The 14,836-nt window shown below is 61.6% G+C and overlaps 1 protein-coding gene across 24 annotated transcripts in view; it reads right to left on the bottom strand.

The window, feature by feature from the left end:
* The window catches only part of TNXB (tenascin XB), a 75,116-nt gene that overhangs the window by 45,220 nt on the left and 15,060 nt on the right, over positions 1–14,836 (bottom strand). For 22 of the 24 annotated variants that reach the window (XM_089771592.1, XM_089771591.1, XM_089771583.1 and 19 more), the window contains 11 exons: positions 13,636–13,917; positions 12,659–12,952; positions 11,270–11,563; positions 9,674–9,958; positions 7,379–7,669; positions 6,651–6,926; positions 5,689–5,979; positions 4,544–4,819; positions 2,561–2,848; positions 1,602–1,892; positions 324–614 (listed from right to left, as the gene is read on the bottom strand). In XM_089771592.1, coding sequence (XP_089627718.1) covers positions 324–614; positions 1,602–1,892; positions 2,561–2,848; positions 4,544–4,819; positions 5,689–5,979; positions 6,651–6,926; positions 7,379–7,669; positions 9,674–9,958; positions 11,270–11,563; positions 12,659–12,952; positions 13,636–13,917 — 3,159 coding nt within the window. The remainder of the gene's footprint in view (positions 1–323; positions 615–1,601; positions 1,893–2,560; positions 2,849–4,543; positions 4,820–5,688; positions 5,980–6,650; positions 6,927–7,378; positions 7,670–9,673; positions 9,959–11,269; positions 11,564–12,658; positions 12,953–13,635; positions 13,918–14,836) is intronic. The other 2 variants (XM_089771589.1, XM_089771596.1) reach the window with 2 other exon arrangements.

Below are 14,836 nucleotides of genomic sequence, written 5' to 3'. Positions count from 1 at the left end.
CCCCTCCCCTGTCCATCCATCCCCACACAGACTATCCACAGACTCATCCACCAACCGCTGCCACTTCCCACTCCTGTATAACCCTTTACACACGGCTGGCCAGTTGGCCAGCCTTCCACGTATACACCCATCTACCCACAACTCTAACCTTCCACCTGACTCCACCCCCAAGCAATTTATCCACTGATTCCCTGGTGACCATATTACGGCGGCTGGGATTTCTCTCTCTGGGAACATGCTGGCCCCATGGCCAGTGTCCAACCTGAGCTCCAGGGAAAAGAACTAAAGAGGAAGGGGCCGGCGTCCCGGGGGCAGCCGCTGACCTGTGGTGGCGTCGGTGGAGAGGGGGCCCAGGCGCTTGCGGCCGGACACGCCGTAGAGATTGAACTTGTATCGGTGGGAAGGCGCCAGGTTGGGGATGGTGACCGTGCGGGATGCCCCGTCCACGCGCAGCGCCTGGGGCTGGCCCTCTGCGTCCTTGTACTGGAGGAGGAAGGAGTCGAAGTCCCCGGCCAGGACGGTCCAGGAGAGCAGGACGGACTCGTGGGTGATGTCGGAGGCCGAGAGCTCCCCCAGGCTGGGCTGGGGGGTGGGTTCCTCCTGTGGCTCTGCGGCTGGAACAGAGAGAGGGTGAATGGTGAGGCCACGGTTGGGCTGGCTTGGGGGCTGGGTTATTCTTAGCCAGAGGAGGTCTGCAGTGGGAAGGTGAGGGGGGTTCCAGGGCCCACCCCATGGCAAAGCTGAGCTCTGTGCTGCAAAGGAGAGATGGGGACAGAAAGATGGATGGGGTATGTCTGGAAAAAGGACCCCACAACCGGGGATTCCCACAGCCCCGTCCCAACACGGATCCACCCGCCCACCTGTCCATCCATCCACCCATCTCGACACAGATCCACTCGCCCACCTGTCCAACCATCCATCCATCCATCCCGACACGGATCCACCTGCCCACCTGTCCATCCATTCATCCCGACACAGATCCACTCGCCCACCTGTCCAACCATCCATCCATCCATCCTGACACAGATCCACCCGCCCACCTGTCCATCCATTCATCCCGACACAGATCCACTCGCCCACCTGTCCAACCATCCATCCATCCATCCCGACACAGATCCACCCGCCCACCTGTCCATCCATTCATCCCGACACAGATCCACTCGCCCACCTGTCCATCCATCCATCCATCCATCCATCCATCCATCCATCCATCCCAACACAGATCCACCCGCCCACCTGTCCATCCATCCATCCATCCATCCATCCATCCCCACACGGCTCCTCCCACCCATCTGTCCATCCATCCCCACACAGACTATCCACAAACTCATCCACCAACCGCTCCCACTTCCCACTCCTGTATAACCCTTTACACACAGCTGGCCAGTCGGCCGGCCTTCCACGTATACACCCATCTACCCACAACTCTAACCTTCCCTCTGACCCCAAGCTATTTATCCACTGACTCCCTGGTGACCATATTACGGCGGCTGGGATTTCTCTCTCTGGGAACATGCTGGCCCCGTGGCCAGTGTCCTCGCTGAGCTCCAGGGAAAAGAGCTAAAGAGGAAGGGGCCGGCGTCCCGGGGGCAGCCGCTGACCTGTGGTGGCGTCGGTGGAGAGGGGGCCCAGGCGCTTGCGGCCGGACACGCCGTAGAGGTTGAACTTGTATCGACGGGAAGGCGCCAGGTTGGGGACGGTGACCGTGCGGGTTCCCCCGTCCACGCGCAGCGCCTGGGGCTGGCCCTCCGCGTCCTTGTACTGGAGGAGGAAGGAGTCGAAGTCCCCGGCCGGGACGGTCCAGGAGAGCCGGACGGAGTCGTGGGTGACGTCGGAGGCTGAGAGCTCCCCCAGGCTGGGATGGGGGGTGGGTTCCTCCTGTGGCTCCGCGGCTGGAACAGAGAGAGGGTGAATGGTGAGGCCAAGGTTGGGGGGTGGCTTTCCGGGCTGGCTTGGGGGCTGGGTTATTCTTAGCCAGAGGAGGTCTGCAGGGGGAAGGTGAGGGGGGTTCCAGGGCCCACCCCATGGCACAGCTGAGCTCTGTGCTGCAAAGGAGAGCTGGGGACAGAAAGAAGGATGGGGTATGTCTGGAAAAAGGACCCCACAAGCGGGGATTCCCACAGCCACGTCCCAACACGGATCCACCCGTCCACCTGTTCATCCATCCACCCATCTCGACACAGATCCACCCCCACACCTGTCCATCCGTCCATCCATCCATCCCCACACGGATCCACCCACCCACCTGTCCATCCATTCCCACACAGACTATCCACAAACTCATCCACCAACCCCTCCCATTTCCCACTCCTGTATAACCCTTTACACACGGCTGGCCAGTCGGCCGGCCTTCCACATATACACCCATCTACCCACAACTCTAACCTTCCCTCTGACTCCACCCCCAAGCTATTTATCCACTGATTCCCTGGTGACCATATTACAGCGGTTGGGATTTCTCTCTCTGGGAACATGCTGGCCCCATGGCCAGTGTCCTCGCTGAGCTCCAGGGAAAAGAGCTAAAGAGGAAGGGGCCAGTGTCCCGGGGGCAGCCGCTGACCTGTGGTGGCGTCGGTGGAGAGGGGGCCCAGGCGCTTGCGGCCGGACACGCCGTAGAGGTTGAACTTGTATCGACGGGAAGGCGCCAGGTTGGGGACAGTGACCGTGCGGGATCCTCCGTCCACGGACAGCGCATGGGGCTGGCCCTCTGCGTCCTTGTACTGGAGGAGGAAGGAGTCGAAGTCCCCGGCCGGGACGGTCCAGGAGAGCAGGACGGAGTCGTGGGTGATGTCGGAGGCCGAGAGCTCCCCCAGGCTGGGCTGGGGGGCAGGTTGCTCCGTCTGTGGTGCTGCAGGTGGAACAGAGAGAGGGGTGAAGGGTGCAGCTGGGATAGGGAGCAGCTTGCTGGGGTCTTGGGGGGCTGGCATGTTCCCAGCCAGAGGGGACCTGCGGGGGGATGAGCAGAGAGATGGCAGGAGTCTCAGGGACCAGCCCCAGCGCACAGTGGTGTCCTGCTCCTGGGAAGGACAGCTGGGGGGACAGACAGACGGGGCATGTCTGCAAAGGGGAGTCTGTATTGCCCGGTTTACCCCCGACCATCCCGCCTCCGTTGGCCCAGAGCAAGCAGCACACACCTGTCCTTCAGCCGCCCCAGCAAACACCTCCTCCCCCGCCCTCCCGATCAGCTGTGTCGTGGGGTGCTGGAAGTGCTCGGGGAAGGGGTGGAGGAGGGAAGAGGCGGGCAGAGCCGGGGGCAGAGATGGGGAAAGGGGCCTGGGTTGAATCAGGGGTTGAGTTCCTACCAGAGCAAGGAGGAAGTCGGCACCTGTGCACTTGTCCATCTCCTCATGCGCTCCTCGACCGTCCCTTAACTCCCAAGCACGCTCACCCTTTGTCCCCATACAGAGGCAGGCATCCATCCACCCCGCGGAACAGGGCTGCCTCCATCGGGCTGTGCACCCCCCCCACACCCACTTATACCCCACACCCAACCCTGCAGGCCATCTGTCCTCAGACAGCCTCCTACCCCACTGGGTCTGCACATCCATCCGTCCTTCTACACCCCCCCCTCCCCCACACCCAACCCTGCAGGCCATCTGTCCTCAGACAGCCTCCTACCCCACTGGGTCTGCACATCCATCCGTCCTTCTACACCCCCCCCCACACCCACTTATACCCCACACCCAACCCTGTAGGCCATCTATCCTCAGACAGCCTCCTACCCCACTGGGTCTGCACATCCATCCGTCCTTCTACACCCCCCCACACCCACTTATACCCCACACCCAACCCTGTAGGCCATCTGTCCTCAGACAGCCTCCTACCCCACTGAGTCTGCACATCCATCTGTCCTTCTACACCCGCCCCCCCACCCACTTATACCCCACACCCAACCCTGTAGGCCATCTGTCCTCAGACAGCCTCCTACCCCACTGGGTCTGCACATCCATCCGTCCTTCCACACACACCCCCACACCCACAAGACGGCCATTCGTCTGCCCGAAAATCATCCATTCTCCATCCACTCGTCCCAGCACACACCCCTCCAGCCTGCCAGTTGTCCTTCTGTCCAGTCACAAACCATCTGTCCATCCACACACCCGCTCACCCGTCCATCCACCCACTCACCCATCCAACCAGTCACCCACTTTCCTGTCCATCTATCCATCTTCCCACCCATCTACCCACACATACATCCACCCACCCATCCATATTTTAAGCCACCCACCCACCCATAAGTCCATCCATTCATACACCCACCCATCCATCTGTCTGTCCGTCTGTCCGTCTGTCCATCCATTGGTCTGTCCACCCATGCACCCATACATCCTTCCATACATCCGTCCACCCAACCATCCATCCATCCACCAACCCACCTACTCACTAAACCATTCATCCATCCATCCCTTCACCTACCTACCCACCTGTCCATCCATTCAACCACCCTCTGATACACCTCTATGCAGACATCTTAACACATAACTTCCTCTGCCACTGTGCAACAGGAAAGGGTGCACAAAGGGCTCCGGGAGCAGCCGCTGACCTGTGGTGGCGTCGGTGGAGAGGGGGCCCAGGCGCTTGCGGCCGGACACGCCGTAGAGGTTGAACTTGTACCGGCGGGAAGGCGCCAGGTTGGGGACGGTGACCGTGCGGGATCCTCCGTCCACGGGCAGCGCCTGGGGCTGGCCCTCCGCGTCCTTGTACTGGAGGAGGAAGGAGTCGAAGTCCCCAGCTGGGACGGTCCAGGAGAGCAGGACGGAGTCGTGGGTGATATCAGAGGCCGAGAGCTCCCCCAGGCTGGGCTCCCGCGGTGCCGCGGCTGTAATAGAGAGAGGAGGGTGACAGGTGCAGCCGGGGTGGGGGCAGCTACATGCCCAGTCACGTCCATCTCGCCAGGCATCCATGATCAGACCCATCACAGCCCCTCCAGCTGCCTCCTGTGTGACGGCGCGTTGGGGGTTCCCCGTCTCCTGCACCCCGAAATGGCACAAACAGACTGCACCAGCCAGTGGAATTGAGGGTGGTTTATTGCTCCTCCAGCACAGCGCAGCACAGATGTAATCTGGTTACAGGAACTGGGGCTAAGAGGCCTCAGTGCCCCCCCTTGAGATAGGGGAGTCCCAGCCCCCTCCCCAGCTCCTTATACCCTGCCTTCCAGCGAGGAACTAACTAACCCTCCTCCAGCCCTGCCCCCCAGCCAGGGCAGCATCCACCTTCCTTTGTTCCTCTCCATGGGGGGTGTCTGGCCACTGGTTCAACAAGTTTGGCATTACCTCTGCCTAGTGAGGTTTTCCCTGCTGGTTCTTGCTCCAGACAGCAGGGGTCACCACAGCCCAGCAAGTACCCCCACTACGTCACATCCTGGCACAAAGGTCACCCCCACACGAGTGACCCCCATCGCCCCCCAGCTGGTTCCACCTTCTCCATCCATCCTTACACATCCCACAGCTCCACCCGTCCACCCCTCCCATCCACCGCACAATCCTAGAGCACTGGGACTGGCAGGGATCCTGAGAGGTCATCGAGTCCGGTCCCCTGCCCTCACGGCAGGGCCCAGCACTGTCTAGACCATCCCTGACCGGAGTCTGTCCAACCTGCTCCTCAATATCTCCAGGGATGGAGACTCCACAACCCCCCTGGGCAATTTATTCCAGGGAAGGGGCCGGCGTCCCGGGAGCAGCCGCTGACCTGTGGTGACATCGGTGGAGACGGGGCCCAGGCGCTTGCGGCCGGACACGCCGTAGAGGCTGAACTTGTACCGGCGGGAAGGTGCCAGGTTGGGGACGGTGACCGTGCGGGATCCTCCATCCACGGGCAGCGCCTGGGGCTGGCCCTCCGCGTCCTTGTACTGGAGGAGGAAGGAGTCGAAGGTCCCCTTGTCGATGGTCCAGGAGAGCAGGACGGAGTCGTGGGTGATGTCGGAGGCCGAGAGCTCCCCCAGGCTGGGCTGGGGGCTGGGTTCCTCCTGTGGTGCCGCAGCTGGAACAGAGAGAGGGGGTGAAGGGTGCAGCTTGCAAGGGGGGCAGCTCGCTGGGTCCTTTCAGGGCCAGGTTATTCCTGGGTAGAGACGATCTGCAGAGAGGATGAATTGAGGGACGGTGCAGAGAGACCCAGACTTTGGCCCCAGGACACGGCTGGATCCTGTTGCTGGGAAGGAGAGCTGGGCACAGACAGTCGGACGGGGCATGTCCGCAAGGAGCATCCCACATTCCTGGGTTCCCCACGGCCACCCCAGATCCAGAGCCACCGGCACACACCTGGGTGAGAGCCAAGCTCCGATGGGAGGAGAGAGAGGGAAGGAGGAATGAATGAGAGAGACTGGGGCAGCCACAGCTACCAACTTCAGTGGAGAAATACAAACTGGCGCCCATTCGGCCCCCACCATTCCTCAGTCCCTCCGTCCGTCTGTCCGTCTGTCCACTCACACATCCACAATACTGCACTCAGCTTGCATATCTGTCTTCCATCCTTCCATCCTTCCACCCCCCCATGCATCCGCGCACCGACCCGTTCAAACGTCCCTCCCTCCCTCCATGTGTCCACCCTCTGATGTGTCTGTGATACATTTTAACACATCACTTCCTCTGCCACTGTTGAAAAGGAAAACAGCAGAAGGGGAAGGGGCCGGAGTCCCGGGAGCAGCCGCTGACCTGTGGTGGCGTCGGTGGAGAGGGGGCCCAGGCGCTTGCGGCCGGACACGCCGTAGAGGTTGAACTTGTACCGGCGGGAAGGCGCCAGGTTGGGGACGGTGACCGTGCGGGATCCTCCGTCCACGGGCAGCGCCTGGGGCTGGCCCTCCGCGTCCTTGTACTGGAGGAGGAAGGAGTCGAAGTCCCCGGCCGGGACGGTCCAGGAGAGCAGGACGGAGTCGTGGGTGACGTCAGAGGCCGAGAGCTCCCCCAGGCTGGGCTCCCGCGGCGCTGCGGCTGGAACAGAGAGAGGAGTGTGACGGGTGCAGCCGGGGTGGGGGCGGCGACATGCCCTGTCACGTCCATCTCACCAGGCATCCATGATCAGACCCATCACAGCCCCTCCAGCTGCCTCCTGGCACCAGGGTCACCCCCACACGAGTGACCCCCATCACCCCACAGCTGGTTCCACCTTCTCCATCCATCCTTACACATCCCACAGCTCCACCCGTCCACCCCTCCCATCCACCGCACAATCCTAGAGCACTGGGACTGGCAGGGATCCTGAGAGGTCATCGAGTCCGGTCCCCTGCCCTCACGGCAGGGCCCAGCACTGTCTAGACCACCCCTGACCGGAGTCTGTCCAACCTGCTCTGCAATATCTCCAGGGATGGAGACTCCACAACCCCCCCCCACCCCAGGCAATTTATTCCAGGGAAGGGGCCGGCGTCCTGGGGGCAGCCGCTGACCTGTGGTGGCGTCGGTGGAGACGGGGCCAAGGCGCTTGCGGCCGGACACGCCGTAGAGGTTGAACTTGTACCGGCGGGAAGGCGCCAGGTTGGGGACGGTGACCGTGCGGGTTTCCCTGTTCACGGGCAGCGCCTGGAGCCGGCCCTCCGCGTCCTTGTACTGGAGGAGGAAGGAGTCGAAGTCCCCGGCCGGGACAGTCCAGGAGAGCAGGACGGAGTCGTGGGTGATATCAGAGGCCGAGAGATCCCCCAGGCTGGGCTGGGGGGTGGGTTCCTCCTGCGGTTTTGTGGCTGGAACAGAGAGAGGGGGTGAAGGGTGCAGCCAGGGTCCTTGCGGGGCCCTTGTAGGCTCACTGGGGCCTTCCAGGGCCAGGCTATTCCCAGCCAGGGGAGGATCTGCAGTGAGCATTAGTGGAAGGATGCTGCAGGGAGACCCCAGGGAACGGCCGGATCCTGCTGCAGGGAAGAAGAGCTGGGCCCAGACAGACAGACGGACGGGGCATGTCTGCAAACAGGATCCCACATTCCACCAATGTCAATGGAAAGATTCTCACCGGCAACCAGAGTCCAGGCTACTCCTCAATCTCCAAATACGTCCATCGCTCCATCCCTCTATGCATCCATCCGTCTGTCCATCCATCACTCCATCCCTCTGTGCATCCATCCGTCTGTCCATCCATCCCTCCATGCATCCATCCATCTGTCCATCCATCCCTCTGTGCATCCATCCTTCCATCCCCCTGTGCATCTATCCGTCTGTCCATCCATCCCTCCATCCCTGTGCACCTGAATCCATCCAACCCTTCATCCCTCCATCCATCCACCCCTCTACTCATCCATCCCTCCATCCCTCTGTACATCCATCCATCTGTCCATCCATCCCTCCATCCCTGTGCACCTGAATCCATCCAACCCTTCGTCCCTCCATCCATCCACCCCCTACTCATCCATCCTTCCATCCCCCTGTGCATCCATCCATCTGTCCATCTATCCCTCCATCCCTGTGCACCTGAATCCATCCAACCCTTCGTCCGTCCGCCCACCCATCTACTCATCCATCCATCCATCCACCCACCCCTCTACTCATCCATCCATCCCTCCAACCACACCTCTACTCATCCATCCATCCAACCCTTCGTCCGTCCGCCCACCCCTCTACTCATCCATCCATCTGCCCACCCCTCTACTCATCCATCCATCCCTCCAACCATCCACCCCTCTACTCATCCATCCATCCCTCCGACCACCCACCCCTCTACTCATCCATCCATCCATCCCTCCGCCCAACCACCCCTCTACTCATCCATCCATCCCTCCGACCACCCACCCCTCTACTCATCCATCCATCCCTCCACTCACCCCTCTATTCATCCATCCATCCCTCCGACCACCCACCCCTCTACTCATCCATCCATCCCTCCGACCACCCAACCCTCTACTCATCCATCCATCCCTCCACCCACCCCTCTACTCATCCATCCATCCAACCCTTCGTCTGTCCTCCCACCCCTCTACTCATCCATCCATCCATCCCTCCAACCGCCCACCCCTCTACTCATCCATCCATCCCTCCAACCACCCACCCCTCTACTCATCCATCCATCCCTCCGACCACCCACCCCTCTACTCATCCATCCATCCCTCCGACCACCCACCCCTCTACTCATCCATCCATCCCTCCGACCACCCACCCCTCTACTCATCCATCCATCCATCTGCCCACCCCTCTACTCATCCATCCATCCCTCCAACCATCCACCCCTCTACTCATCCATCCATCCCTCCGACCACCCACCCCTCTACTCATCCATCCATCCCTCCGCCCAACCACCCCTCTACTCATCCATCCATCCCTCCGCCCACCCACCCCTCTACTCATTCATCCATCCCTCCATCTCTTTGTGCATCCATCCATCCCTCTGAGCATCCATCCATCCATCCATCCGTCCCTCTACACCGGCGTCCATCCAACCCTCCGTTCATCCACCCACCCCTCTACATATCCATCCATCCATCCTCCCATCCATCCATCTACCCAATTCTCAATCCATCCCTCCATCTCTGTCCACCTCCTTAGACAGCCGTCCATCTACCTGTCTGTCCATCTGTCCATCCATCCATCCCTTCCTCCCTCCACTCACCCCCATCCACACACTCCTCTCTGTCCAGTCAATGGCTGTCACTCTCTTCCTGGAGGCTGGAGCTTTGGAAGCAACTTTCTGGGAAGGTCCTGGACACTGCAACGCAAAGGGGGCGGGAGGGGAAGGGGCCGGCGTCCCGGGAGCAGCCGCTGACCTGTGGTGGCGTCGGTGGAGACGGGGCCCAGGCGCTTGCGGCCGGACACGCCGTAGAGGTTGAACTTGTATCGGCGGGAAGGCGCCAGGTTGGGGACGGTGACCGTGCGGGATCCTCCATCCATGGGCAGCGCCTGGGGCCGGCCCTCCGCGTCCTTGTACTGGAGGAGGAAGGAGTCGAAGTCCCCGGCCGGGACGGTCCAGGAGAGCAGGACGGACTCGTGGGTGACGTCGGAGGCGGAGAGCTCCCCCAGGCTGGGTTGGGGGGCGGGTGCCTCCCGCGGTGCTGTGATTGGAACAGAGAGGGGTGAAGGGTGCAGGCTGGGTTGTGGGCAGTTCACTGCCCAAGGGGACCTTCAGGGAGGATTCTTGGGAGAGGGAATGCAGGCAGTGCCAGGGACCGGCTCAGGACACAGCTGGATCCTGGAGCTGGGGACAGACAGACAGACGGACAGGGCATGTCTGCAAAGAGGATCCCACATTCCTTGTTTGCCCTTGGCCACGCTGCCTCCATGCAGGGGCTGGCCCAGGGCGACTGGCGCAAACCTCGGGAAAGGCGGAGCTGGGACGGGAGGGGGGAGGGGAGGAAGGACGAGCGAGAGAGAGAGAAAAGGGGGTGAACCAAGCCACCGTCAGTGGGAAGAGCCCCGCGGGGAAAGCGCCCCCATCCATCCCAGCCCACGCCCATCGCTGTACCACACGGACATGTGCGTCTGCCACCGCACCCAGCCTGGGCGCAGACAGCGCCACCTGGCCTGATACCCATGGACACAGCCCCAGGAGTTCCTCACAACACCCATCCGGCCACACTTCCGTCTGTCTGTCCCCAAACCAACCGCAAACACAGCCACTCAAACCGCCATCTGTCCATCCACCAACCAACCACAAACACATCCCCCTGCACTTCCATCTGTCCGTCCACCCAAACACAAACACAAACACTCGCACTTCCGTCTGTCCGTCCACCAACCTACTGCAAACGCAACCACTCAAACCGCCGTCTGTCCGTCCACCAACCAACCGCAAACACAGCCATCTGTATTTCCGTCTGTCCGTCCACCCAAACCCAAACACCACTGGCACTTCCATCTATCCGTCCACCAACCTACTGCAAACACAGCCACTCAAACCGCTGTCTGTCCATGCACCAACCTACCGCAAACACAGCCCCCTACACTTCCATCTGTCCATCCACCCCAACCCAAACAGCCACTGGCACTTCCAACAATCCATCTATCCAACCACAAACACAAACACTCGCACTTCCGTTTGTCCATCCAACCAAACCCAAACACAACCACTCGCACTTCCATCTACCCATCCACCCAAACCCAAACACAAACACGAACACTTCTCACTGTCTATACTTACCGAAATCGACCACACACCTTTCTGCGTGTAACTCCATCTATCCCTTCATCCTCCCATCTTAGCGCCTTTCCCCATCCATCCATCCATCCATCCATGCATGCCTTTCCACACTCCTCTGTCTAGCCAGTCAATGCCCAGTAAGCTTCTTGAGAAGGATCAGGCTCAGACATTGGCATTCCTGCCACTGCACAACAAAGGGCCCGGAGTCCCGGGGGCAGCCGCTGACCTGTGGTGGCGTCGGTGAAGACGGGGCCGAGGCGCTTGCGGCCGGACACGCCGTAGAGGTTGAACTTGTACCGGTGGGAAGGTGCCAGGTTGGGGACGGTGACCGTGCGGGATCCTCCGTCCACGCGCAGCGCCTGGGGCTTGCCCTCCGCGTCCTTGTACTGGAGGAGGAAGGAGTCGAAGTCCCCGGCCGGGACGGTCCAGGAGAGCAGGACGGAGTCGTGGGTGACGTCAGAGGCCGAGAGCTCCCCCAGGCTGGGCTCCGGGGCGGGTTTTGCCCCCTGCGGCTCCACGGCTGGAACAGAGAGAGGCGGGTGAAGGGTGCGGTCCGGGTAGAGCATGTCTTACCACGATCTCAAGGGCTTGTTAATTCCCAGCCAGAGGAGACCTGCAGAGAGAACGGATGTGGGGAGGGGACAGGGAGCCCCAGACACTGGCCCACAACACATTCAGATCCTGCTACAGGCAAGAATTCAGGAGAGACAGACAGAGGGGGCATGTCTGTGTGACGGCGCGTTGGGGGTCCTCCGTCTCCTGCACCCCGAAATGGCACAAACAGACTGCACCAGCCGGTGGAATAGAGGAAGTTTATTGCCTCTCCAGGGTACAGCACAGCACAGATGGAATCTGGTCACAGAGCTGGGCTAGGATGCCTCAGGCCCCCTTGAGATGGGGGAGACTGGGCCCCTAAACTCCAGCCCCTTTCCCTAGGCTGTCTCCTCCATACTCCCAGACAGCAGAGGTCACCACAGCCCAGCAAGTACCCCCACTACGTCACAGTCTGCAAAGAAGGTACTGCGCTCCATGGGTCCCCACAGCCTTCCTGCCTCCGTGCCGGGTTGGCCCAGAGGGACCAGCACAAACTTCAGTGCGGAGCTGGGGCAGGAGCAGCGAGAGGGAAGGAAGGAACGAGAGCGAAAGAGAAGAGGGTGAACCAAAGCCACCAGTGTCAATGGAAAGATCCCCATAAATGCCTCTCCCCACTGCCTCTTTCCATCCACCCGTCCGTCCATTCACCTACCGTCCATCCATCCACTTATGCATTTGCCCATCTATCCATCCACCCATCTATTTATCCATCCTTTCGTCTATCCATCCGTGCACCTGCACACTTGTCCATCCATCCATCCATCCCCGAACATATCTATCTATTCTACCATCTGTCTGTCCCTCTCATCCTTCCCTCTCTCATCCACCCACCACCTCTCTGTCTGTCCATCCACCCACCCACCCATCCCTGCGTCTACAGCCAGCAGTCTAGTTGAGGAGGCTGGAAGGTTCAAAGTATCTTCATGGCAAGATCCTGGCCCATTGATCTGCGTCCATGTCACACTGCAAGGCAAAGGGGACGGGAGGGGAAGGGGCCGGAGTCCCGGGGGCAGCCGCTGACCTGTGGTGGCGTCGGTGGAGAGGGGGCCCAGGCGCTTGCGGCCGGACACGCCGTAGAGGTTGAACTTGTACCGGCGGGAAGGCGCCAGGTTGGGGACGGTGACCGTGCGGGATCCTCCGTCCACGGGCAGCGCCTGGGGCTGGCCCTCCGCGTCCTTGTACTGGAGGAGGAAGGAGTCGAAGTCCCCGGCCGGGACGGTCCAGGAGAGCAGGACGGACTCGTGGGTGACGTTGGAGGCCGAGAGATCCCCCAGGCTGGGCTCAGGGGCAGGTTTTGCCTCCTGCGGCTCCGCGGCTGGAAGAGAGAAGGGGGTGAAACTGCACCCAGAAGGGGAAGGTGCCCCTGCCGTCCGTCTGTCCATCCATCCCCCTGCATATCTACACTCCTGCTGTCCATCTGTCCGTCCATACCCCTACATAGTGACCCAGCATTTCGTCTGTCTGTCCATCCACTCCCATACATAGCTACCCAGCATTCCATCCACTTCTATAACCGTCTGTCCGACCCCATACATAGCTAAGCTCCCTTCTGTCCACCCATCCGTCTATCCACCCCCATAACCACCTACCCACCCTTCAGTCTGTCCGTCCATCCCTCCACCCCCATACATAGCTACCCAGCCTTCTGTCCGTCCATCCGTCGCCATACACATGTACCACACTTCCATCAGCTGTCTATCCATGCCCATAGATCCCTACCCATCCTTGCATCCGTCCCTCCAACCATCTCCCCCCATACGTATCTATCCACTCTTCTGTCTGTCCATCCCTCCGTCTGATCCTCTAGACAGCCATTAATGTACCTATCTATTCACCCACCCGTCCCCATACACGTCTCTCCATTCTCTCAGCCAGCGTCATGCCCAGTAACCCCCTGCCCATCCACCCACCCATCTTCCCATCAGTCCACCAAGGCCCCACTGTGAGACAAAGGGGGCAGGAGGGGAAGGGGCCGGTGTCCCGGAAGCAGCCGCTGACCTGTGGTGGCGTCGGTGGAGACGGGGCCCAGGCGCTTGCGGCCGGACACGCCGTAGAGGTTGAACTTGTACCGGCGGGAAGGCGCCAGGTTGGGGACGGTGACCGTGCGGGATCCTCCGTCCATGGGCAGCGCCTGGGGCTTGCCCTCCGCGTCCTTGTACTGGAGGAGGAAGGAGTCGAAGTCCCCGGCCGGGACGGTCCAGGAGAGCAGGACGGAGTCGTGGGTGACGTCGGAGGCTGAGAGCTCCCCCAGGCTGGGCTGGGCGCCGGGTTCTGCCGGGGCTGGAAGCGAGAGGATGGGAGGGAAGGTCCCGTAGTTCTGGGTCTCGGCAGGGCCAAGGGGGTAGATGGGGCTAGCGGAGGTGCCTTGTTGGGGGTCGCACCAAACCGTCTCGAGACTGGGGAGGGAGCAGCGGGGTGGGATTGCTGGGTGCGTCTGTCTGCCGCCTGTCCCACGTCCTCCCTTCCGTCCTGCCCCATCCACTCCTGCCCCTCTCCCTTTTGCCCCGCCCCGGGCTGGCCTCCGCATCTCTGCTCATTCTCGCGGCCCGGCTCCTGCCTTCCCTGCCGGCCTGCCTTTCCCGGTCACCCTCCTTCGCTCTTCTGTCCTTCCGCCATCCCCTCCGCCCCGTTCGCTCTCTGCCAGCTGGCTGGACTGTAGCAGGAACACACACAGCCGACTTGCCCCCCCCGCTGGGTGTGTGCCCCAGATCTTGGGCAAAGTGGCCCAGGGAGGGGTGTGATGTGGGGGGGGGGCTGTCTGCTCTGTAACCCCGGGTCCCCCTGCGCTGGGCTGTTTGATTCCCACTGACTCACCCATGCGTGGATGGGCCCAGACACCCAGTCCCAGCCTGGGCAGGGAACAAGGCTCTTCGCAGGGGGAGAGACAAACGGAGGGAGGCGGAGACGCCACCTGGCTGGGGGGCAGGGCTGGGGGCTGGGCAAACGTGATGAAAAGAGACTAAATCGGGTACTGGGGGTTCGGGGCCTGTGTGCCCCACCCCAAGGGGGCTGAGGCTGCCGGCCCCTCACTCCGATGTCCACATGGTACCCAGGCTGGGCTGTATCTCGGAGAGCCAATGAACCCCCCTGTTCTACCAGCCGGCGGAGCCCCGTCTGGCTGTGGGTGGGGTGCAGGGTCGGGGGGTCCCCAACGCGGCGTCCCAGTGGAGTCAGTGGGAATCGCTCCGCACAGAGCCAG

The sequence above is a fragment of the Pelodiscus sinensis genome, chromosome 19, assembly GCF_052426305.1.
Source record: "Pelodiscus sinensis isolate ZL-2025 chromosome 19, ASM5242630v1, whole genome shotgun sequence".
In the NCBI taxonomy this organism is placed as follows: Eukaryota; Metazoa; Chordata; order Testudines; family Trionychidae; genus Pelodiscus; species Pelodiscus sinensis.
The sequence above is the reverse complement of the archived record's forward strand: the minus strand, read 5'-3'. Positions and strand labels throughout refer to the sequence as shown.